We start from the raw sequence: 23,618 nt of genomic DNA on the forward strand, positions 1-23,618 counted from the left end.
CTAATTTTTTTAGACATTTGCGCACGATTTTGAACGAGAACAAGTTTTTAGCAATTGTGTGGTATATGGAGTTTATAATTCCTTTTTAAGGTATACAACGAAGAAAAAGAATGAAGTGCACTGACCTAATAAATAATCTATCCAGCAAACAGACTTTAGTAAAACAATATCTTTAAAACAACAATTCTCATGTTTACTAATATCAATATTTAGACATATTCGGCTTTGAAAATCATGCTTACAAAGTGACTCGAATCAAGCATGCAAAGTAACTCGCATAGGTGTTAAGGCCAAATATTACCAAATATTAATATAAAGTTAGGTTGCTTTAAATATTCTTTTTTACTACAGAAAATATTACACAGTGAAACTTCCAGGAGCTGATTCCTTCCCTTCAGTCAAAAAATGGGCTATCATACAACATTCTTGATGCTACACTTCTGAACTTTTTTGGGAATCGCTGGCTTTTAAAAGTAATCATTTGATACTGCTTTATTTACAGTAAGAAACACTAGAATTACTAATCAAGTAGTTTATGACTTTGCTGAAATCTACAGTGTTCAAGAATGGAGAGCGATACAAAGTAAAGTTATTACCATTAATTTTTATGTATAAAAAAACAGACATTAAAACCACTTTGTTTCTTTCTTTAGGGAGAATCTGATGGTTTGGTGCTTGGTGTTTTTCTGCTGAAAAACACTGCAATGGAATAGATAAGGCTGGCAACAACACTGTAATATAAAAAAAGGTGGTGACTTTTTGCTTGTAAGTAGTTCAACAGAGTTTGTGTACCTTAAAGTAATTCCTGCAAAATTAGGCCAAGAAAATATGTAGTCTCCACCAAACACCATTCCAATGTAAGTTATTGAAATATTTTTTAGACAACCAACTACAGTCGTAGTAAGTGCAGAATTATATGCAGTACATAATGTTACGGAATACATCAAAACAACCCTGAAAAATATTGATTATTTTATAAACTATAAAAAAATAACTAAAAAAACACCTACCCCATTACACAGGAGACCAAATATTGACAAATAAATCTACTGTCGCCCCAATTCTCATAGTTTTGCACTTTATGAAAATCTCCCGTTGAATAACATAATAGGCTGGCAGGAATAATCATAAACAAACAGTTGTAGTATAATATACCATGCTTTCCCAATTCCTGTAACATGGTAAAAACAAAAAATACAGTTATGTGAGCTTCCTTGGAAATTTATATTCAAAGGGTAATTAAATGCAAGTAGTTAAATCATATAAAGGAGAAAATTGTTATAATGTATATCATGGTGTAACATACATTAAAACTAGTTTTATTTTATCATCTCATTCAACCCACACAATTGCATTTTGCACGGATTATTAAACATAATACTTTCGAGCATAATGGTTGGAGGTTGTAGTAAAAAGGAATAAGAATATCAAAACCCATACAAACGTAGGTATCATTTTGAACGTTTCAAATAACTCTTTATTTATTTTCAACATAGTGAGAAGGCACTGATTATAAGTGTATATATACTGCTGAGCCAGACGTCAGAAAGAAGGAAACAAGGAAACATACACTATCTAAATAATACTTTCAACACCCAAAAACGCCATAAAGCTTTATTATTTAGCCTCTAACATCTTTGATATGATTTTCATTTCACCTTGTTTGTCTTAATTTCCTCATTATCCATTTTAATTCAACAGAAGTTACCAAAATAAACCAAATTATTGCGTCTGGCAACTTTCACAGAACTTGTCAATTAGTTTAATTCTTTTAGCAGACTGGTGTAAAGTACCGAATTACTGAAACAGTATGCAGTGCAAGTGCATACAAAAATTTAAGAAAATAAACATTCAACACCTTCCAAAAAATGTATCGCAAGATGCACTATTTTAAGCGTGAACTGCTTTATGAATCATTAATTTGTTCATCCATGCATGGAAATAAATGAAAATACTTTTATATCGAAGCCACAAGACAGGATAACGATAACCTACGAAATAACCACTTAGATGTACAATTTGCCTTTGAGATTTATGGTAAGAATAATGGAAAATTAGGTTATTTGTAAAAGAAATGATTTACTTTTAGAATCCTAATTAAAGCCACTAAAACAACAGTTAAAATAATCATGTGGCTCACAGAGATGAAACACTGATTTATAACTTTAAATTGCTGATTCCATACCTACATTGGCATTGAGTTGTTTTTTAATAAAAACATTGTTGGCTGCTGTGAAAACATCATTTGCCAAAATTAAAGTATACCCAATCAGGTCAAATGCCAGGTCGTTGCTAAATTGAAAAAAAAACAAAAAACAAAATTAACAATAATAAAAAGTACATATGCAATAAAACGTTTATTGCATTTGATTAACCATATATTTGTTTTACAACTAAAAAAGGATATGCAAAATATTTCAATATTGAATTTATGTTTAGTTAAAGAGGAAAGATCACTAGTAAAAGAACTAGCTCGTTTATATCTAAGAAAGTCATAATAAGTTTACTACTTGGGCTGGTATACTTCTATTACACACTGTGCTGCTAAAATCAGAATTGCCTGTTTTCTTAGTCTGTTTCACAACAGGCATTAGTGCTCACTGTATTTTGTTTGATGGATTTCTACTTTAACATAAAAACAACTGTTAGATAAATTATATTTGTATAAAGCAACAGAATACAGTAGGGAATACTAAATGACATATTTTAATTTTACTATTTAGAACTGAAATATGGTAAAACACCACCAACTAAAACAATTTTTATTTGTTTATCACCAATAGTGCCAGTCTTTTTATAAAGACACAATATTGTTTTCCAAATCTAACAACAATAAAACTCTATGGCTTTTTGTAGCCTTTGAGGGGTGTTACACAAACAAGTTTGTTAAGAGAATATAAATAAATCAACCAAATTCAAAAAGAAGGTCAATCAATGAATGAACTGTTATTTGTTGGCTAGCTTTATATTAGTTTAGTGAGCAAAACAATTGTGTAGTTTCAGCAAAAATTAACTAGGAACACACACCAATATTATTTATTCGTTGGAAACAAAAAGTAAATTTCGCAATAATTACCATTGCATATAATTATATAATTACACAAAACGGGCACTAAATGTATCATAGCTGAAAATTTGTAGAGTCTCAAATAGAGCAAAAATAGAAATAGAACAAAAAATTAAACCAAACATTTTGCAAAATTTTATTGAATTTACTTACACATAGTATACAAATACAAAAAAAACTACGAGTTAACTTTAGTAATCAAATGTTTTACCTTGCTGCAATTACAGATCCTGTAGTCATAGCTATTATTGAAAAAATAACAGTTCTTGATGGGATTTTACTGTAAAAAAAATTGATGTTCAATAATGAATAATTAAGTAACTCTTAATAAGAAACACTTTCTTACTTAAAAATATAAATCTCCAGTAGCATTGTCATTAATATGCTGAATCTTCGTAAAACTGTGAACATTGGCAAACTTAGTGTTTGAGTTCCACACAAACCAAAAATTAGGTTCCCAAGATACAACAGGGGCAATGGAAATATCTGTAATTTATTTACTTAGATTTTATAACCTAACTAACAGTAAAACAGGTTGTGTGTGATTTGGAGAGTTTTATGATTTTACTTACATCCATTGAGGTGCATCAATCAAATTTCAATAAAATACGGACACTTAAAATTCTACACATCACGGTTGAAATTTTGCACTCCTTCTGGTAATAAGCTGTTTTTGCCTAAATTCTATGTTTTTAAGGCTCGTCCCTAAAGGTAAATGTTTTGTTTACCTAACAAATGTATAAACACAATGTTTAGGTCTAAAACAAGGAAATAGTGAACCAAGGGCTGTGCCAAGAGTGCACAATTTTCGTTGACATTAACAAATACATAAGGGGTATGCTAAAGAACAACCTGAAGGTGCATATGTCTGCTTTTACACACTCTAACACTGCTGCATAAATAGGTGGTGTTGAGCTAACTACTGTGCAAACCTGCAGCTCAAAACCAGTTTAATTGCGAAAAGCACGAAAAATGGCATTTATTTGGTTCAAACTGGAAGAAATTTTCAATTTAAATTGCTCAAAATTATGATACTTCCAATTTAATAGAAATTGTTTGCCGAGGTTATGAGTCACACAAGCAACATGCCATAATATTCATAGTGCCTTTGGGCTGAATAGATTATCTTAAAACATAGACAACACTTTACCTAACCTCAAACCCCGCCCCAAGAGATGAACCAGGGATCCATGTCCCCGTTATTATGTTTTTTTCACATTTTACTATATATAAACTCAAATTTTTTAGTGGTTCACTCAACTTTTTTTGTTTTTTCTCCGGTTGTTAAGGAAATTTTTTCAGCCCACACAAACCGTGTACAAGTGTTTCCTCTAAGTTTTTACCGCATACGCAGGTGCCCAAATGGGATACGCTTTTTTTTAGTCCGCGCTACATCTGTGATCCGCGCTACATCTGTGACCTTCATCGACGCGACAGAACCTAAATCGATTCCTATTTTGTCCTTCCTTTGAGTCATGTGAATTCATCTGACTTGCAAAGCCAATAAAAGTTGTTGCCAAAGTTTGGAACTTTTTATAAAATTTTGTAGCAGTACTTGCGACGCCTTCAAATAAAAGTAATTTGGTCACTTTTTCAAAACTTTGGTGAAGTAAAAATGGGCTAGCTAAGGTATTATATGTAATAATGTGGGCTTTAGAAGACGGCTGGAGGTCGAATTTTTGTAAAAAATAACTTATAATTTTTTTTGCTTGCACTTCTGTGAAAAAAAGTGCTTAAGTGCCCAAAAAAATTATGCTTAGTGGGAACACTGCCATTTACACTATGTGTATGTTATCTTCACTAAACAAAACCATATACTCAAGAATGGCAATTATGTTCCATATTGGAACACTAGCTTGCCCTTTACTCATGTTTTATATTGTGAAACAGCCAGAATGACTAAAGTTTGGTTTATCACAGGAAATGCCTTGGGTCCCCGTACACTTAGTCATAGTTGAGATTTTATAAACGGTTGTGATAATGTAGAAAGATAAATTTTATTACTGACCAAAACATAAAAAATTCAAGTGGTGTTATATTGCTCATGGGACTCAAAATATTAGTGGCAAACTCCATATATTAGAAGATTTTATTTTGAACAACTGCAACTTATGTTAGGACAGTTCATAACAGTTAAATAACAAACACCTTTAACGAGCTATTGATGTTGATTTACAATATTACATTACAAACTAATGTTTGGCTAAAGAAAGCCACAGATAACCAAAATATTTTGCATAATTTCTGTTTAACATTAAGTGCTATATTTCACTAAGCTATGTTTATATTGATATGAAAACACTGTTTATTTTATGCAGATCATTCTAAATTGTACTAACAGTGTAAGCACATGGGCTTTGTGGCTTAAAACATATTATTCGGAAAGAAGGCACAAGTTTCGCTTAACTGTACAGCCTAAAAAGATAAGGTGTTTTGAGGGTTTATAATCTGGTACTCATAAAGTTAAACTTTAAAACTTAACTCTATTCGGCTTTCTTCTTTAAAATTATATGGGCCGAAAATTTATTTTCGGGACACATCTTGTTTTTCCTCGTATTCTTTTTTGGTTTGCAAATTTTCAGACATGACGTAGAGTGGTATGTAGGTGCTCTGTAGAGGTTTATGAGTCTGCACCCCTAGGTGCCTTTGCTTGGGGGACAAAAATCAATAATGTGCTCTTATCGTTTTAGTTCGCTGTAGCTATCTACTCCCATCTAACGCTTGAAAAACTTCAATACAGAAGTCCATATTCACTTGCTTTGTTAAACTCGCAAAGCGACGAAGCCACAAACTCGCAAAGCGACGAAGCCACTTGCACCATGCTGCTTGTTTTATTGTCACTTGGGAAATAAGCCACACATGCGACTTGCCTTTTAGAAAGAGGTTTCTCTTCGTATAAAAACTTATTGCTTTTACCCACAATCACAGCAATAAATCGCCCAAACAATTTTCTAACATGTGTACATTATAATAAAAAAACTCTCTCATATGTTTAACATTCCTAACAACTGTCATCTGAAGCCGTTCTGTAAACTGTAATATGTCAACTGTCCAGGTTGTGTCCAACACTTATATTTTTGCCAAAAGTGAGCAAATGCAACACTGCATACAGAAGTCTTAAGCAATTCGGTCCTGATGTTGAAAGCATTGTTAAGTCTTATTGCTTCTTTTTTGACTAACATGATCTGTTTTGCAGTCAAATGATGTACTGCAAAGAATACAAAGTTATTATTGACATAACAAATTCTTGACAATTACGTTGTGCATAACTGCATAACTTCCCTGAATATTGGCCTAAAGTTGACCTTAAGTAATCCCATAGCGCATTTTGTGGACGGCCAGCACGTTTTGCAACTTAACGCATTTAGGGAAATTGCGAACTCCGCACCAGACATTACACGTTAGCCGCTCACCCAATAACGCTTGATTGACACTTAATTATTAGACGAACGTTATCGCGAGACGCGGTAATTGGTCGCCCGAAAAAACGCTGACATTGCACTACAAGGTTACATTTAAAGCAAGCACTGTAAATTGGTCGCCGCGGCGACAGGCCAACTTACCACTTGTGTTTGTGCAATTAGGCGCAACAATCCGCAGTAAAACATTAAATTATATCGGTTCCAATTACCCGAAATAAATGGCAGAATTGGATTCGAATCCAGATGGGCAAGGATTCGATATTCTACTTTGAGCATCCCTAATCAACACCAGGCCTAAACAGATAAAAATTATACAAGGGCCGCAGAAAGCAAATGCTAGAAGCTTCATTTATATGACATTCGTAAACTATGTCACCAGATTTAAGTAAGTAAGTAAGTAAGTAAGTAATGTTTATTTTTCCGCTAGCGCTTAAATTAAAATACACAAGTAAGCTATGACAAAAAACAAATTCACGCGCGATACGGCCGGAGCAGCAAAGGGTCCAATGGACCTTCCAGTCAGCTGCACGGTAAAGGTAAAGGTAAAATTAAATTCACTTAAAATAAGGCAAAACTTTTTAACAAATATATAAATAGAGCACATAAAAATGTGAAAACAGTACATGCGTTTTATACGTATGAAAATAACAACGAACGTTGTGAACATAACAACTCGGCAACACGAGGTTTGAGAGACAAGGTCCAGAAGCATAACAATAAATCGAAGCAATCAAAGGCTATCATAAGCAGGAAAAAAGACAAGAAATCAGTGGCGGCTTATCAGTTGTCTTACAGGCAACAATAATGATTAGTCTGATCATATAAAAAAAGTGGACACAACAAGAAAAGTAGACCGGCAGTAAACGGAGAGAGTAATTAAATCAGCTGGTGTTTACAAACAATATAACACGTGCAAATATTGACCACCTCTTAAACTTCCATTTATGGACTCATGGCATATTTTTCAAGGTAATATTTTTTCAATTTACGTTTGAAGCTCCACGTATTACAAGTTTTAATTTCATCAGGTAATTCATTCCAGGTTTTAACTCCTTTGAACCGTAGTGATTGTTGCGATCTCATGCTTTTTGCCTTCGGTAAACAATAGTTGTTACCAGTGGCAAATCTAGTTTGGTGAGTATGAGTTATTACGTTGAAATAATTGTTGAATGTCCTGGGCAAATCATTCTGATAATATTTGTGGACAAATTTGGCAATTTGAGTAATTAGGACGTCTTTAACTTTTAAAATATTTGTTTTTATGTAGAGTGGAGCTGGGGATGAAAAGAATGAACTACCAGTTATCAACTTTACTATACGGTTTTGAAGAGAAATAATTGGTTTTAGAACGTAATCACATGCAAATCTCCAACATAAAATGCCATAGAGTAAATGGGGATGTACCAGGGCATAATATAGTGTGGGAAGAACTTGAGACTTCGCAAATAATTTAAACCTAAACATAATTCCTGCAGCTCTAGCAATTTTACCTGATATTTGCTTAATGTGGCAATCCCATTTTAGTCTATTGTCTACAATTACCCCCAGATATTTTGTGGAATTTGTTTGGTCAATGGTGAAAGTACCCATTCGCAATTTGAAATTTGAATATTGGCTACTTACCTTGGAGTTAAAAATGAGGTATTTTGTTTTAGAATAATTTAAGGATAACTTGTTTGCCTGTAACCACATTTCAATTTTAATAACTTCTTGGTTTACCTGCAATTCTAACAATTGAAGTGATTTATTAGACATCCAAAGGCAAGTATCGTCAGCAAAGAGCCTCGTGTTTAAGTTCGAGGCATTGGGTAAATCATTTATATACAATAAAAACAACAAGGGCCCAAGAATGGAACCTTGTGCAACGCCACATGACAAGTTTCCCCATGATGATTCCTTTTGGTTGACAACAGTATACTGACGTCGATTCGACAAGTAACTTTTAAAAAAATCATTTATATGATCACGGAATCCATAAAAATGTAGCTTATTCAGCAATATGTCATGATTCACAGAATCAAAAGCTTTAGCAAGGTCGAGGAAGATTGCACAAGTGTTTAACTTTGCATTATTCATTGCCCGAAGTTGATCACAAATTTCAGCTAATGCCAAATTGGTAGAATGTTTAGCTCTAAATCCATATTGAAATTTATTGATAATTTGAAATTTCTCAAGATATTCCTGAATTATTCCATGCAAAAGCCGTTCAAAAACTTTGGCTATGATGGGCAAAAGTGAAATTGGGCGATAATTGGTTAGTAATGTGGTGTCACCACCTTTAAATATGGGTATCACTTTTGCCTTTTTTAGACAATCAGGAAAAACACCAGCTTTAATACAATTATTGAATAAGCTACATAAGAATCATAAGTTAAATCAGCCTAGACATTTCTCGAAGGTAAAGCTTTCAGGCGTCAAGTGCCAGTTTGTCACTGTCTCTGGAAATGGAATTTTTGTTTTGAAGCGGCAAAAATAAAAATAAATAAATAACTAAAATATTTTGATTGCCAAACGATTCTAAAATTAATTTTGCATAGACTTTACCAAACTAACATATAAGAAAATTAAGCCCTGGCAACTACCCCTTTCGCATCTAAGACATAGTTAAGGCTTAAAATTTTCAGCCTATATATGTTTTTGCTTGCAGAAACAAGTTAAGGAAACTATAGAACAGGCAACGTTTATACTAAACCACAAACCTAAGTCAAATTAATAATATTTGAAAGCAACCCTGATTTAAGTAATTTATGTTTATTATGTTAATTGGGTTTATTGGTTCAAAATTATAAGCGGGTCCTATTTTTTCACTATAAAATAGTGTGATGTTAGGTTTTTTTTTTTTGATGTTAGGATTTGAAGCTCTCTACACATACATAGCGACAGTAATATCTAGCAATATATCAGAGAGTCGAACCGGAACCACCTCTTAAGAAAATCTGCTTCAGTTAAAAAATGCTGTTGTTACACAAATATCAGATATTAGCATGAATAGCGAGGAGCATTAGCTGTGCCTAACAAAACAATTGTAATGATAAATACAGTAAAAAGGCTTGACTTAGCGTTGTCAATTGTTGAATACACCCTTGGGATTCAACCAACCTGAAGGATTAATTAAAGGCGAAAGAGAAAAATATATTTACAGTTGACCAAAACAAAACGTTGTTTTGCGTTGATTTTGGTTTTGCATTAGTTTAAGAAGCGTGACCTAATTACATTAAAAACATTGCAGCTTAGACAGTGAGTAAAACCCTGACAAAAACGATAATATCACTAAGGAAAGGGGGGAAGGGGTCCGCTAGTCATTTATGTAAACTAAATGCTTTCCAAAATAAGAGAATCAACTTATAAAAATACAGCCTGTGTGGAAGTGGCATTTAATCAACTGGTATTGTACAAAATACAGCCATTGTCTGCATGACTCCTAAAAATCAAATTACATTCTTGGTCTTTTTGAATTAAAATTTGCAAGTTTTAAGTATGGCATGTTACACTTGGCAAAGCACAGCATACAAACTACTGAGGAAATTCGCCACAAAATTGCCTTCTACAATTTGTGGGATAAACCTTTATCTTTGTTTGAGCAAGCAAAGTCGATCGGTGGTGCTCATTCCAACCTTCTTCTGTTGCTTTTTTGCAACACACAAACATCCAGACTGACCATTAAATAAAATAAAATATAAAACTATTCCTATTGACATATATAGTGTAGCTAAAAAAATTTGCAAATCAGATTCAGCAGTATAAACATGATAATTAACAACATATTAATATCTGAATTATTTTAATAAATCTTCAAAACCTTAAGTATAACAGTATAAGACATTTCCTTTAATTTTAATTAAATAAATACCTAACCTTTTTAGGCAAAGAACCACTTAAGCCAGGAAACGAAATAAAACCAATAAGTTGAAGCACTTGCATTATAAGAACTGCAGAAATCATTTGACCTATTCCGAGAAACTGTGCAGAAGGAAACCTGTAGAATGAAAAAATAGTTTTTATAGTATATTGTTTTAAACTTTGGTTTAAAATTACACCTGTCACACCGGATGCGGAGCACTAGTTTAAAATGTTACACATTGGGGAAACTATTTTTTTATTACAATATACATATGTGTTTTGCAATCATTTGCGGTCACTGTTAGCCCTGTAAGACATATTATGAGTAATATTGGGCTGAGTTCTGGTTAGGTTCATTGATATCTTCAAAAAATCAGTTCGGTTCAGTTTACTAAAGCAATGTTTGAAGAAAAATTTGCCCAATCTGGTCCATAAAGATCTACTTCAAGCAAAAAATGTGGTCAACAGACTAGTTAAATCTGACTGTAGTGAAACAGCATAATTTGTATTTAACATTTGATAGTAGTTTATTTTACAAATAGCTATATAGGAGTCATTTACTTGTTGTGAGTATTAGACCATAGACATAGGCACCAAACGTGGGTGTGCAGAGCGTTTTCAGAGAGCCTGGATTTCTGGCAGGTCGTCAGTACGCCCTTGAATTTATCCAAGTTACACGTGCAATTAGTGCAAAAATTTTATGCTAAGAAAATTATAATACAGATACGCTGCCAGTAGCACAGTTTACGGTATTCAAATGTGTGCAAAACTTTCCTGAGTTACAGCGTGGTATAGTACCATGTATGAAAGTGTTCATTCGCACCCACAAATATAAGACAAAGCTTATATATGTGGTAAAATATGCATTGAGCCTTTTGCTGAGCCTGAAATAGACAAAATTGTGTGACATGACAATTTCTAAATGTTAAATACGCTGTGACAATCGATCACGCAATAAGAAATTCCAATCATAAGCTTTGAAACGCCATCTACATGACACAAATTTGTCTCTCTCGCACTCAATATTTCAAGTAAAATAAATACGACTCTCCCTCTGAGTGACGTATCCAGGGGGTCCCACCCTTTTTGTAAGTGACGTTATCGCTTTTAGTTCGTTTTTGTCAGGGTTTAACTCATGGTCCGAAGCTATGTGTTTTTTATTGTAATTGGGTCACTCATCTTAAGCTAATGCGAAACCAAAATCAAAACGCCATTTTTTGTTTGGTCGACCGTAAACGCAGGATATTTTTTCTCTTTCGCATTTCGTTATTTGTTCTGGTTGGGTGATCAGCAAGTGTGTGTTCGACAAACAACAACAATAAATCAAGCGGTCACCGCATTTTTCTCTCTGAAAACGTTGAGTAAGGTGGCCAGAGCGGCCTGTCGCCTCTTTGACAAACTAAACACAAGTCCTTTACAAATTATTTGGGGCTATGTTACTATATATGTAAGTGCGAAAAAATGATCTTTCTACATCCAGTTTGTTTACGTTTTGATGCTGACTAGATCAGCACTTTACCGTTGCGCCATGGAAGGATGCCAAGTGCGCCGCAGACAAACAGAAAATGGATTCAAAATATTGGAAATATATTGTTTAACATACTTTTTAGGTTTTATTTTTGGCAATTGGAATAAAAACTTGCAAGAAATTTAAACGAAATGCCGTTATACCAAACAAATTGCGCTCACCAGGGGTGCCATGACTTAAAAAGGTTAACAAACACTGAACTAGATTAACAATTGCGCTAACACTTTTCCTGCCTTCTTGCAATTAAACATGTTTCAGGTGCAAAATAGATGCAAAATAGAACATTTCAATATCACTTTGTGCGGCCTGCAAATACCTTTCTGATTTTGGTTTTGGCCCTCAACTAGAAAAAAGGTTGCTGACCCCTGATGTAAGACGTGCTTGTATTTTAGCTGACTTGGCACACAGCTTGGCGCAGATGTCGCATTAATCGAATAACACCCAGGAAAAAAGATCTTCGTTTAGTATTGCAGGTGGCGACAGGAGTGCTTAAAATCAATCACATTTATTTTAGGTCTTGCTTTCGTTTTTCTCCTGAAGTTAATGATTGCACAATGAGCGGTTAGGCAGCTGGTGCCTGGCAGAAGTGTGGACAAAGCATGTGTTGGCTTTGCGTCTAAGGTTCGCTTTTGCTGGACGTTAAAATACCAAAATTTATTTATTTTTATTGTTTAATATTTAAGGGGGCCACAAGGTACAGGACAATTACCAAAGATGGGTGTGGTAGAAAAAAGGTTAAGAACCACTGTTCTACAAAAAGTGGTATGCATGGCAGTATAGAAGGTCTAAGTGGTACAAGATTGAAAAAAGGTTGGGAACCCCTGGGTTAAGTGATGTTTTAATGGGATTGGTTTAAGTAACATAAGGATGGGCTTTGGGGTAAGGTTGAGTGTTGTATAGGCCTGATTCTGGCCATTTAGGTCTTATTCTGACGGTGTTGGGACTTGTACTGAGTTAGACTGTAATACGACTATTGGATATTCCTATTTTGGTCTTATTCCGAACGTTTTATTCCGACAGTGAGGTTGTTGTTATTTTGATTCTATGCCTGGATTGTTGTTATTTTTGATTCTATGCCTCCAACTGTTGGTTGCGACGCCCTGTTTTATTCAGGGCTTCTAGATATTGTTATTCCCTGATGTATGCATTTGAACCCATTATTTCAAATCTGTGCCTTTGAATATGAACAATCACATTTCTCAATTCTGATCCACTTATGTATGTCATAAATTGGGCAGGAAAAGTTAGTTTTACTGTATCATTGTCAGCATATTACAGGCACTTGTTTAAATATATACTATAAACCAACTAGTTGTAGATGTATAAAACATAAAAAACCTAAAGTTGCAACAAAAGTTTAAATTTGATTAATCTTCCTGAAAATAATGTTTGTAGTCTAATGACTTTATCACTATTCGGGGTTTAAGTTTCATGAAAAAATGCAAGGGGACCCTGTGTTATTGCAGCGAGGTACAAGTCAATAAGGATTATTACTTTTGTAATTCATTACTAAACCCAGTGTTTTTGTTTAAAAGTTTAATGCTCTGCCCAGGCACATGATCAGCAACCCAAATCACCTAGGGCAGTGCTACTCAAGTACTTTTAACAAAGGTTCATTCACAGAAATTCCAAGCTTGCCGCGGTCCGTTCACTCTGGAGAAAAATTGCAACACAATACAGAACATAATTATGGTAACACATGTTACGCGAACAAAACACATAGTTATTTATTGTTCAAACAGCCAGCAAGTGGGAGAAATGGCATTTCTTGTTTCTTGCTAATTACCTTACATTTTGGTTCTAATATAGTGATAGCGAGTCGGATGCAGTGATGAAGGTTTTCATTTGTCATACAGACATGAAATTTGTTCTTTATAAAGTTTATGGTTGAAAATGCAGACTCGTAGCAGTATGTTGATCCAAAAAAGGTGAGAATTTGTACTGCCAATTGGCGCAGAAGAAGAAAATTACTAAAGAGTCCTTCCTTTGACCAAAACGTTTCTGGCATACAATTGCAAAATATTTCTTTCACTGCTGCATTCTCCTGAAATTCGATTAGCTCAAGTTGAATTTTGGCCACATCTACCCATTTATATGTTTCTTTTGCTTCAGCTGAGAAGTTTCCAGTATTTGTTATTAAAAACGGGTTTTCAAAGAACAGAAGAGAAAAGTCACTGAATCGCACTGCAAAGTTGTCAATCAACTTTTCAATAAATGCGACGTATCTGGCATCTCTTTTCCCTTTAGACTCCTTCAAAAGCCTCTGAAAATGGTTAAGTTGATTCTGAATATCATGATGTTTGAAAATTGTTAATTTTTTTCTGAAATGCGCTAATTGCATTGAAGTCAAACCATGTCAAATCAACACAAAAAAGTTACTTTTGTGACATGACCTTCTCAGAATCTAACAAAAATTGAAATATATGTTAAGGACCTTTATTTGAAGATGTGTGCCAATTTTTATTCTAGTCTGTTATGTATTTGCAAAGTTATTTAGGTTTTTAAAATACATATTTTCCACTCGATGGCGCTGTTTCTGCATTAAATCAGCCATATCTTTGGATATACAAAAGCTAGATTAACATGTAATGTATCCCTTGAAAGGTAATTTGTGCATTAAAGGCCTAAAAAGGATCTTTGAGGCATAAGTATCTGATATAACCCTACATGGTAAACATTAAAAACATTGTAACTGTTAAAACGAGCACTTACGATACTTTTTTTTACAATTTTTTTTCTTCAGGGTTAAGAGTTATATTTGTTTGCTAACTAACAGGAAAATGGGTATGGTGTTCTTTGCTTTAATTGAATTATGGAAATTTATCTATAAAATACATTGCCACGTTCTCAGTCATTTCTTTAGTTGACCTAATTAAATTGCAAGTACAAAACAAAATTCCACTCCACATTTCTGAAGACAAATTCTTTAGTTAAAATGTTGTCATGAGAAATCACAAGTTCATCATTGTTTGTTGGATACTTCAAAGATCTGAAAGTCTGGATGTAGAAAAGTAACCATCACTTAATCTGATTTCTTTAATAGGACTAAAATGCAGGAAAGCCACCATTGGTTGTTGTAAATACAGACCTTTTATTAATCTAAACATGCAAAAAATTCAGACACCTGGATGCAAGTCTGGCAAGATTTCTCTGGAATAAAGCAGTAGTACTTTTGGGTTCCACAAATTGTAATAGCCAATTTAAATCTCTTCTTAACCATGTACATTCTTCTTCTACTTCCTTTTTCAATACAAATGAAAAATTAATATTGCGGATATTTTATGTGGCCCAATCAGGCATCTCTCTTTGGATTTATATACAATGTTTTTTTCAATTTTTGGCAGACTTGCCCGAGCAGCCAATCTTTTAACAGTTCCACCCAACCCGTCACATGGTCCTTTGCCATGTGAAGTTGCTAAAAAATGTGATTTAACATATAAATTAAAGTCTTGTTGACACATTAGATTTAGGAGAATTTTTCTGTTTTTATATTGTTCAGCAGCACCATCTGCAAAGTACACTACTTTTTTAACAATGGGAATTTTATTTTAAAAAACTTTAAGCACTACAGATTGATGAACTTCGTGATTTTCTACTTTAACAAAACCTTCAGAAACAGATAATGATGACAGAGTTTTTTTCCTGGCACCAGATTAAAAGATTGATGTTCCAAACAGAAACTGAAGATACATTTTTCTAACATTTTTGATTATTTTTTATGTGCTTGCTAAATAGGTCACAGCAAGCTTTGTTATGACATGCATAACGTTCTAAATACTTTGTTGTATGACAACACACAAGGTTGTAAGATTGTCTGTGAGTCTACACCTTCTTCTTATAATTTCAAGCTCCTCAGCTGTTAACTCAGAAATTGTCTCTTTTGCTAAATCACAATCTTCATTTAACAATAATCCAATATCACAGTTCATTTTACAGATTAAAAAAAAAATATGTATATATATATATCTATATATATAATATGTTATTGTTTGGGCCTTACAAGTCTGCAAGCCATTATAAGTTATTATTGTCACTAGTTTGCTGTTGAGCTGCCTGCCAGCACAGCTTATAAATGATACCTTATTTATTTATTACTTAATAACAAGGGTATAATGTAATTTTTTATTTTTTCCTTTTAACCTTTTTTTTATCTTTATAACTTTTTTTTTTGCAAATGCAACTTTCAGATTTTTATTACTACAGATACATAACATATTTTTTATAAATATATTGGACAAAACCCCACTAAAATGTTGATGTTTTATGAAAAAGAAGTATTAAAACAATTTTTCTAAAAAAAAAAATATTTTTTTTTTATGTCCGGAGTCATCTGATTACCCCCTGAAACTTCAAGTACAAAATCACCTATAATATTTTTTTTTGGTCTAAAGCAATATTTATAACCAAATCAGTAGCATGCTATACATTCTCGTCTTTCTTTTGATATATTACAAAAGCTGTTGTCATTTTTCAGTCAAAACTTATTTACAAAACAATGCTAAAAGTACGCCATTGTGTGGAAATTATGCAAAAACTTTCCTCTATCATTACTCCAACATTTCTCGACCGATCAGGCTGAAATTTAGTAAATCCCACTTTAATGGCAACTACTTTATTCATGTTAAATTTGAATAAAATGGAAGGAGGTCATGTCATATGGGTGTGTTGATTTGATATGGTTTGACTCATTGATCAAATTAAAAATATTGCATTTTTCTCCTTGAAGAAGTTTTAGACGCAATTCATTGAGGTGCGATATCATGTCAGCCAAAAATCCAAAATTTCCATATTTGTATCATCTCTTAAAAATGACAAAAATGCATCTGCCTTCACATTATTGTTTTAACCTTCCATAAAAACCATTAACTCCTCCCTTATTGACCAAAATCTCACCAACACTCTTCCCTTACCATCTGATATTGCTGTGTACCAGCAAATCTGAATAAATAGCATTGTTTTCGGAAAGAAAATTTCAGAAGGCGATGCTGTAATACAGATGTTGATCTGAGAAAGTTTACTAGTTTCATAATAGTTTCCATAACTTCATGATATTCTTCTCCCAGACTGGCACACGGTACTGCTTGGTGGATAATACAGTGGAAAGATATCAAACTAGGATTATCTTTTAGTAGTCACCGAATAAGTCCCCTTCCTTTACCAAGCATTGCTGGAGCTCCGTCTGTGGTCAGTGAAATGATCGACTTCTAAGGATATTCAAAGTAGAATACCAAGGTATTCTAGAATAATACGTTTTTAATCTACAATAGTGAATCCTAGTATATTTTTATTAAATTATTTAACCTTGATTTTGTTTGGGAAAGGGATTAATCTTAATCTACCCCACAGGGCCCACAATCACAGCAATAAATCGCCCAAACAATTTGCTAACATACGTATATGATAATAAAAAAATCTTCCATATGTTTAACATTCTTAACAACTGTCATTTGAAGCAGTTCTGTAAACTGTAATATGTCAACTGTCCAGGTTGTTGTCAAAACTTATATTTTTGCCGATAGTGAGTACAATGAAACACTGCACACAAAAGTCTTAAGCAATTCGGTCCTGTTTTTTTTAGCATTGTTGGGTCTTAGTGCTTTTTTTTTGACTAACATGATCTGTTATGCAGTCGAATAATGTACTGCAAAGAATACAAAGTTACTATTGACATAACGAATTCTGGATAATTACGCTGTGCATAACTGCATAACCTCGCTGAATATTGGCCTAAAGTTGAACTTGAGTAACCCTATAGCGCATTTTGTGGACGGCCAGCATGTTTTACAACATAATATTACTTTTGCAACTTAACGCATTGCGAACTGCACACCAGACATTACACGTTAGTCGCTCGCCCAATAACGATTGATTGACACTTAATTCTTATTAGACAAACGTTATCGCGAGACGCGGTAATTAGTCGCCCGAAAAAGCGCTGACACTGCACTACCAGGTTACATTTAAAGCAAGCGCCATAAATTGGTCGCTGCATTGACAGGCCAACTTACCAGTATGCGTTTGTGCAATTAGGCGCAACAATCGCAGGTAAAACATTAAATTATATCGGTTCCAATTACCAGAAATAAATGGCAGAATTGGATTCGATATTCTACTTTGAACATCCCTATCGACTTCATTTCAATATTTCTCGCTTCTATCATGCTTTCAAGGCTTCAGATAGAGCAGACACACCAAACAAGTCCTGCATAAATATTTCTTACTTCCATCATAATATCTCGCAAATACCATAAGTTGAGAATTGTCAGTCATGTCTGTTGACTCATCAATGGCTAATGAAATCAAGATATGCGTTTCAGTCACTCATCAAGTTGCAGAACAAGATCTTCAGCCAATAATTCAGTTCTTCTCATTTTGGTAGAATCGAACGATGGGATCCGTTTAATTTATCATTAATCTCGTCTCTCTTCTTACCATCAAACAAAGTCTTAGCAGTCCAGGGTTGGCCTTAAGCACTCGCCCGCTCGCCAATGCAAGTGCAAATTGTTCCCGGCGAGTGCTGATTGATACCCACCGCCCGACTAGCGAGTGGCTCCGGCGAGAAATTTAGTTAGTTGGTGCACCACGACTTGTGTTAAGCACGACTACTAAGCGAAATATTACTTAGCGCCAGTTATTTCCCTAAACACTAAGACGCAAATACCTTCAACACTACACAAATAATAAGGTTAATCGAAGTCACGTTCGAAGCTCGTAATAATACTCTTTGTCCAGTTTAACCAAAAATTGTTTACCGGCAAACAATCAAAGACGTCATGGCTGCAGTGGCAAACAGTTACAAGGTTTATCGTTTAACTTGAACATTGTTAAGTTTTAAATGTTTAACCCAGTCGTTGACGCCTTTGGAAAAGTTTATTGGACTTGAGATGTACCCAGGATAATAATTCTACTTTTTTGTAGTTATTTATTGTTTTTATTAGGAAATTAAGAGCAATTGCTGCAGTTTTTGCTAACAATAAGTTTGAATGCAGATGTCTTACAATAATATTTGTAAGCAGTGTTTTTTTTTATGTTTTGAGGAACCCAAAATATTGCCTACTTGCGCAACTACAGCTGAGAATTAGCAATTAGTCTACGTAAGTATGTTTTTGCGATCTCTTAAAGTTCAGAGCGGTCAACCAAAACAAAGCTTAAAAAACAACTGTTTGTGAATACTTTATATCTCAATTATGTTAAGGTATAAGTGGAAACCATTGCGAACCCCCTTGGAAAATTGAAACGACCCACTATAGGGCGTCACGCAGCACATAACCTCTGGTGCATGTTTTTCGAATGAATCGTTTAGTTGTAAATTTACAATTATTTTGACATTATTTGCTGTTAAACCAGTAACTATAGTGCTAGTCGAAATGTGGCGTTTTGTTTGTGGCGCGAAGCAACCTGCGGTGAAACGTCCTTCAAGCACAGAAAAACAGAATACGAAAAAAAATAGCGCAAGGATTTTTAGAAAACTGGAAAACAGGCAGGCCGTGGCTACTAAATTGTCAGTGTTCGCTAAAAACATTGTTTTAGGCGTTAACTGCTTTATGGGTCATTAATTTGGTTATCTGGTGCATGGAAATAAACGACCAGACGTTTATAAATACTAATGTTTACGTGTAAAAAACACAAGACAGAATAACGATAACCCAAGAAATGGCCGCGCTAGGACGGAAATTTGAAGACGGCGTGCCAACATATTTGGCAAGTGTTATTTCGGCCGGGCGAGTGCTGATAGATAGCCGCTCGCCCGAGTGGCGAGTGTAAATTTTTGTTTAGGAACAACCCTGCAGTCTGTATCATGCATTCTTTGATGACTTTTTCTTGAGCTATTATGGTATTGGCAAGAATCATGCTTGACTTTTCATACTGCAAGGCAAGTAGCCTTATTTTTTTCTTTCTCTCTTCGCTTCCTTGCTTATACATCTTTTCAAATCCACCATGCCTGCTTTCATAATGACGCTTTAGGTTGTTGCTTTTCACCAAGGCAATACTTTGACCACATATAAGGCAGTGTGGATTTGAGCTGCCTGTGGGAAGAATGAGAACATGCTGTTGTTACCATTCTTCCCTGAATAAGCAATTTTCAATATCAAATGTTCTTCTCTTTGAAGATGTCATCATAAGATTAGCCTGGGTAAAAATTAGTATGAAAGTATTTACAGCAGTGAGATTATATTGACGCTGCACAACTAGCACTCGCTAGTTTGCGAATATAGATTTGAAAACCACACATTGAAGTGATTGTGACAACAAACAATCATTAACAAAGATAATCTAAGTTATCCACTGTACCGCAATTGTGAATTAACGAAATTGTGAATCAACAAAACAAAAATAAATCAACAAAATTATGAACAAAAGGAGCAATTGAATGTAGCCAGAATGATCAACCGGACAAGGTCCACAACGAACACCTAAAAGGTCCCGACTCGGACCGCTGTCCGCCAATTGGGTAGCCCTGACCTAGGGGGTTTTGGGGTGTGAAAAGAACACCCCTGGCAGGTACGTACACCAGGATATTAACTACTCCGTGGTTGATATTATACAGCAGTTCATATCAAAATATTGGAAAAGGACAAATTAATTTTGTTTAAAACGAACACTGCTGTAGCTTACACGCCTGTTTTCTCTACTTCTTGAGAATTCTCTTCGTTTCACCAATAAAATATCTTTTGTTATCAGGCCTCTTTGAGATTACTTAAATCGGTAACAGGCGAACAGCTAAATGAAACAACGATAACATGCGGTGATTAGTCTGCAGTCGCAATAAGCATCAACGTGATTCATATCGCCAGGTGCATGTTGCCGATATAACATCGCAGCAATCTTAGTTTTGTGATCATTGTTTACAGAGATTTCAAGGGGGGTGTCCAGACTCCTAGACTTCCCCCCACGCTATGCCCCTGGCTCTGTCTACTCGTCACTAGGGATGTTCAAAGTAGAATATTCAACAGCCACTGAAATACCTCCAGCTCAAGTGAACCAGATTGCCCGCCTCGCAGCTCTTGAGACTGAAGCTGGGAATTCCACCAGTGATGAGTCAAACTCTAAATACTGAAAGACAAGATGTGGCACAATATGCCAAAGCGGAAGCGTATAAAGAGCGGGTAGATATTTTTAAATGGTAACATGCCACCAGAAATGAAATGCCAAACCTAAAACAAATTGCCAAAGTATAAAATTGTTTTGATGTTATGCAGATGCCAAATATTCATAAACAGTAAAAATTCTTCAACATAAATTACATAAGGATTCAGTATTCTGGCTTCATTATTCTAGATTCAAAACCTACTATACCTTGGGATTCTACTTTGAACATCCCTACTCATCACACTCCCATGCAAGACCAGACGTCACACCTAAAATATTATCTGAATATCTTGTTTTCTTATTATGCAATTACATTTTGTTTATATCGTATACCCCAAAAATAAATAGAATTATTGAAATTCTCGTCTGTCGGTGCGTCGCAAAATCATTATACTTTTACAAGGGCTTCATGACAAAAAAGTTTGTGAACCACTGGTGTAACTAGTTTTGGCAGTTGTTTCGATAAATAACACTGGTCAACAGCAAAATTTAAACAAAAATGTGAGTAGGTGATTTTTGAAGGAATTTCGGCACTGATTCCGAAAATGCCATGTTGGACACCCCTGGTGATAAGTCTGCAAAACAGCAAAATTAGAAGACAAGGACACATTTCATAATCAACCGCTCCTTTTACTATTGGCTGCCTAGGATATTTTTGCTGATGTCGTCTATAAAGTAATATATTTTATAGGTTTGCCACTGAATAGTTTTAGCTTTGTTGGTGTGCCACAAGTGGAAAAAGGTTTCGGAGCACTTTTCTGGACCAGCCCAATGTACCTTTTTGTTCTTCCTGAACATTAGATAAATAACTAAATTATAACTTGATTTCTGAAAACGCAGAATTGGCTCTATATTCTATTCAAAGGTGAACTTACTTGTACGTAGTTAAAACAATTTTATTTGCCATCACAATAAGAACAGATGAAATGGCATAGAAAAAAGCAGCCACTACTTTTACAAAAGAGCTGACATCAACATTGTCATCCATTCTTTCTATTTGTTATACATCCAAGTACTGAAATGATGATAAATACAAGAGTTCAAATATTGCATTAAATCTTACATAAATATTTATTTTTAAATTCATACAACAGAAAGGTTTTCCGGCGCTCTTTCACTATTGTACGTAAAATTAATAAAAAAAAAATTTTCTTTAAATGCCGCATAACACACCACATATTGTTTGGGTTAGGGTTAGCGTTTGGTTGAGGGTGAGTCAAGTTATTATTAATAATAAACATAATATTACTTGACCCACCCACACCCAAACGCTAACCCGCACCCTAACCCCATGGTTGGAAAGTTTGGCCAGTAACACTTTCAGCCATCAGGGTTGGTAGCCGAGGTCGAGTATACGGGCGTTTATGTCGCATATACGGGCGCTTGTAGGTCGCATATACGGGCGGAGATGTCGCATATACGGGCGGAGATGTCGCATATACGGGCGTTCGCATAATGTCCACCCCATCCGTCAGAAATCAGTGCACACCATAGTCATTTCGGCGAAATAAATTTTTGAAATTTTTTGGATTTTTTTTTTAATTTTTTTTCGCTGTTTACCACATAATAACCATATTGTGAATTGAAAGATAAAACAAAGTATAAATAAGTAGTTCGCTTACATAGAACTGGCAATTCATTTCTTTAACGTATTTACATTGATAAGCAACAACATACAAATTTAATGACGTAAAAAGTAGTGCATATTCACTTAATTTTATTTTTTAAAGCTAAAGATTATTTAAAGAAATACTGGATAATCAAGACCGAATTAAAACTCTATCCCACCTGAGAAAGTTTATAAAAATCGCTATGAGGCTACTATATAACATACTAAATAAAATAACATTAGTCTCTCACTCACCTGATTAAGAAATTTACAGCGAAATGACTTTTTCGAAGCCTAACATTCGTCAAGAAAATGTTGACAATTTACGCGTATAGAGAAGAAAGCAAGAGCGATTTTGAAAACTATCCGAACTGAGAAAGTTTATAAAAATCGCTATGTAGCTACTATAGAACACACTAAATAAAATAACATTGGTCTCTCACTCACCTGATTAAGAAATTTACAGCGAAATGACTTTTTCGAAGCCTAATATTCGTCAAGAAAATGTTGAAAATTTACGCGTATAGAGAAGAAAGCAAGAGCGATTTTGAAAATTATCCGAACTGAGAAAGTTTATAAAAATCGCTATGTAGCTACTATAGAACACACTAAATAAAATAACATTGGTCTCTCACTCACCTGATTAAGAAATTAACAGCGAAACAACTTTTTCTAAGCCTAATATTCGTCAAAAAAATGTTGACATTTTACGCGTAGCCAAGAAATCAAGGGCGATTTTGAAAACTATCCGAACTGAGAAAGTTTACAAAAATCGCTATGAGGCTACTATAAAACACAATAAATCAAATAACATTGGTCTCTCACTCACCTGATTAAGAAATTTACAGCGAAATGACTTTTTCGAAGCCTAATATTCGTCAAGAAAATGTTGACAATTTACGCGTATAGAGAAGAAAGCAAGAGCGATTTTGAAAACTATCCGAACTGAGAAAGTTTATAAAAAATCGCTATGTAGCTACTATAGAACACACTAAATGAAATAACATTAGTCTCTCACTCACCTGATTAAGAAATTTACAGCGAAACGACTTTTTCAAAGCC

General features: G+C 34.3%; 1 protein-coding gene across 2 annotated transcripts; it reads right to left on the reverse strand.

The window, feature by feature from the left end:
• Positions 1-545: 545 nt before the first annotated feature.
• On the reverse strand, positions 546-22,169 carry LOC146164311 (solute carrier family 35 member D2-like protein). Of its 2 annotated transcripts, none has more exons than XM_083383114.1 (8): positions 21,823-22,169; positions 10,345-10,465; positions 3,414-3,553; positions 3,279-3,347; positions 2,190-2,292; positions 1,011-1,171; positions 793-954; positions 546-731 (listed from the first exon to the last, which is right to left on the reverse strand). In XM_083383114.1, the coding sequence occupies exons 1-8, from the start codon at positions 21,933-21,935 to the stop codon at positions 650-652; spliced, it is 951 nt and encodes a 316-aa protein (XP_083239240.1). In that variant the 5' UTR covers positions 21,936-22,169; the 3' UTR covers positions 546-649. The 2 variants fall into 2 exon arrangements, with proteins under 2 accessions (XP_083239240.1, XP_083239241.1); XM_083383115.1 differs by lacking the exon at positions 21,823-22,169 and adding an exon at positions 10,891-12,901.
• Positions 22,170-23,618: the final 1,449 nt, after the last annotated feature.

The sequence above is a fragment of the Ascidiella aspersa genome, chromosome 2 (assembly GCF_963924565.1).
Source record: "Ascidiella aspersa chromosome 2, kaAscAspe10.2, whole genome shotgun sequence".
NCBI classification, from domain to species: domain Eukaryota; kingdom Metazoa; phylum Chordata; class Ascidiacea; order Phlebobranchia; family Ascidiidae; genus Ascidiella; species Ascidiella aspersa.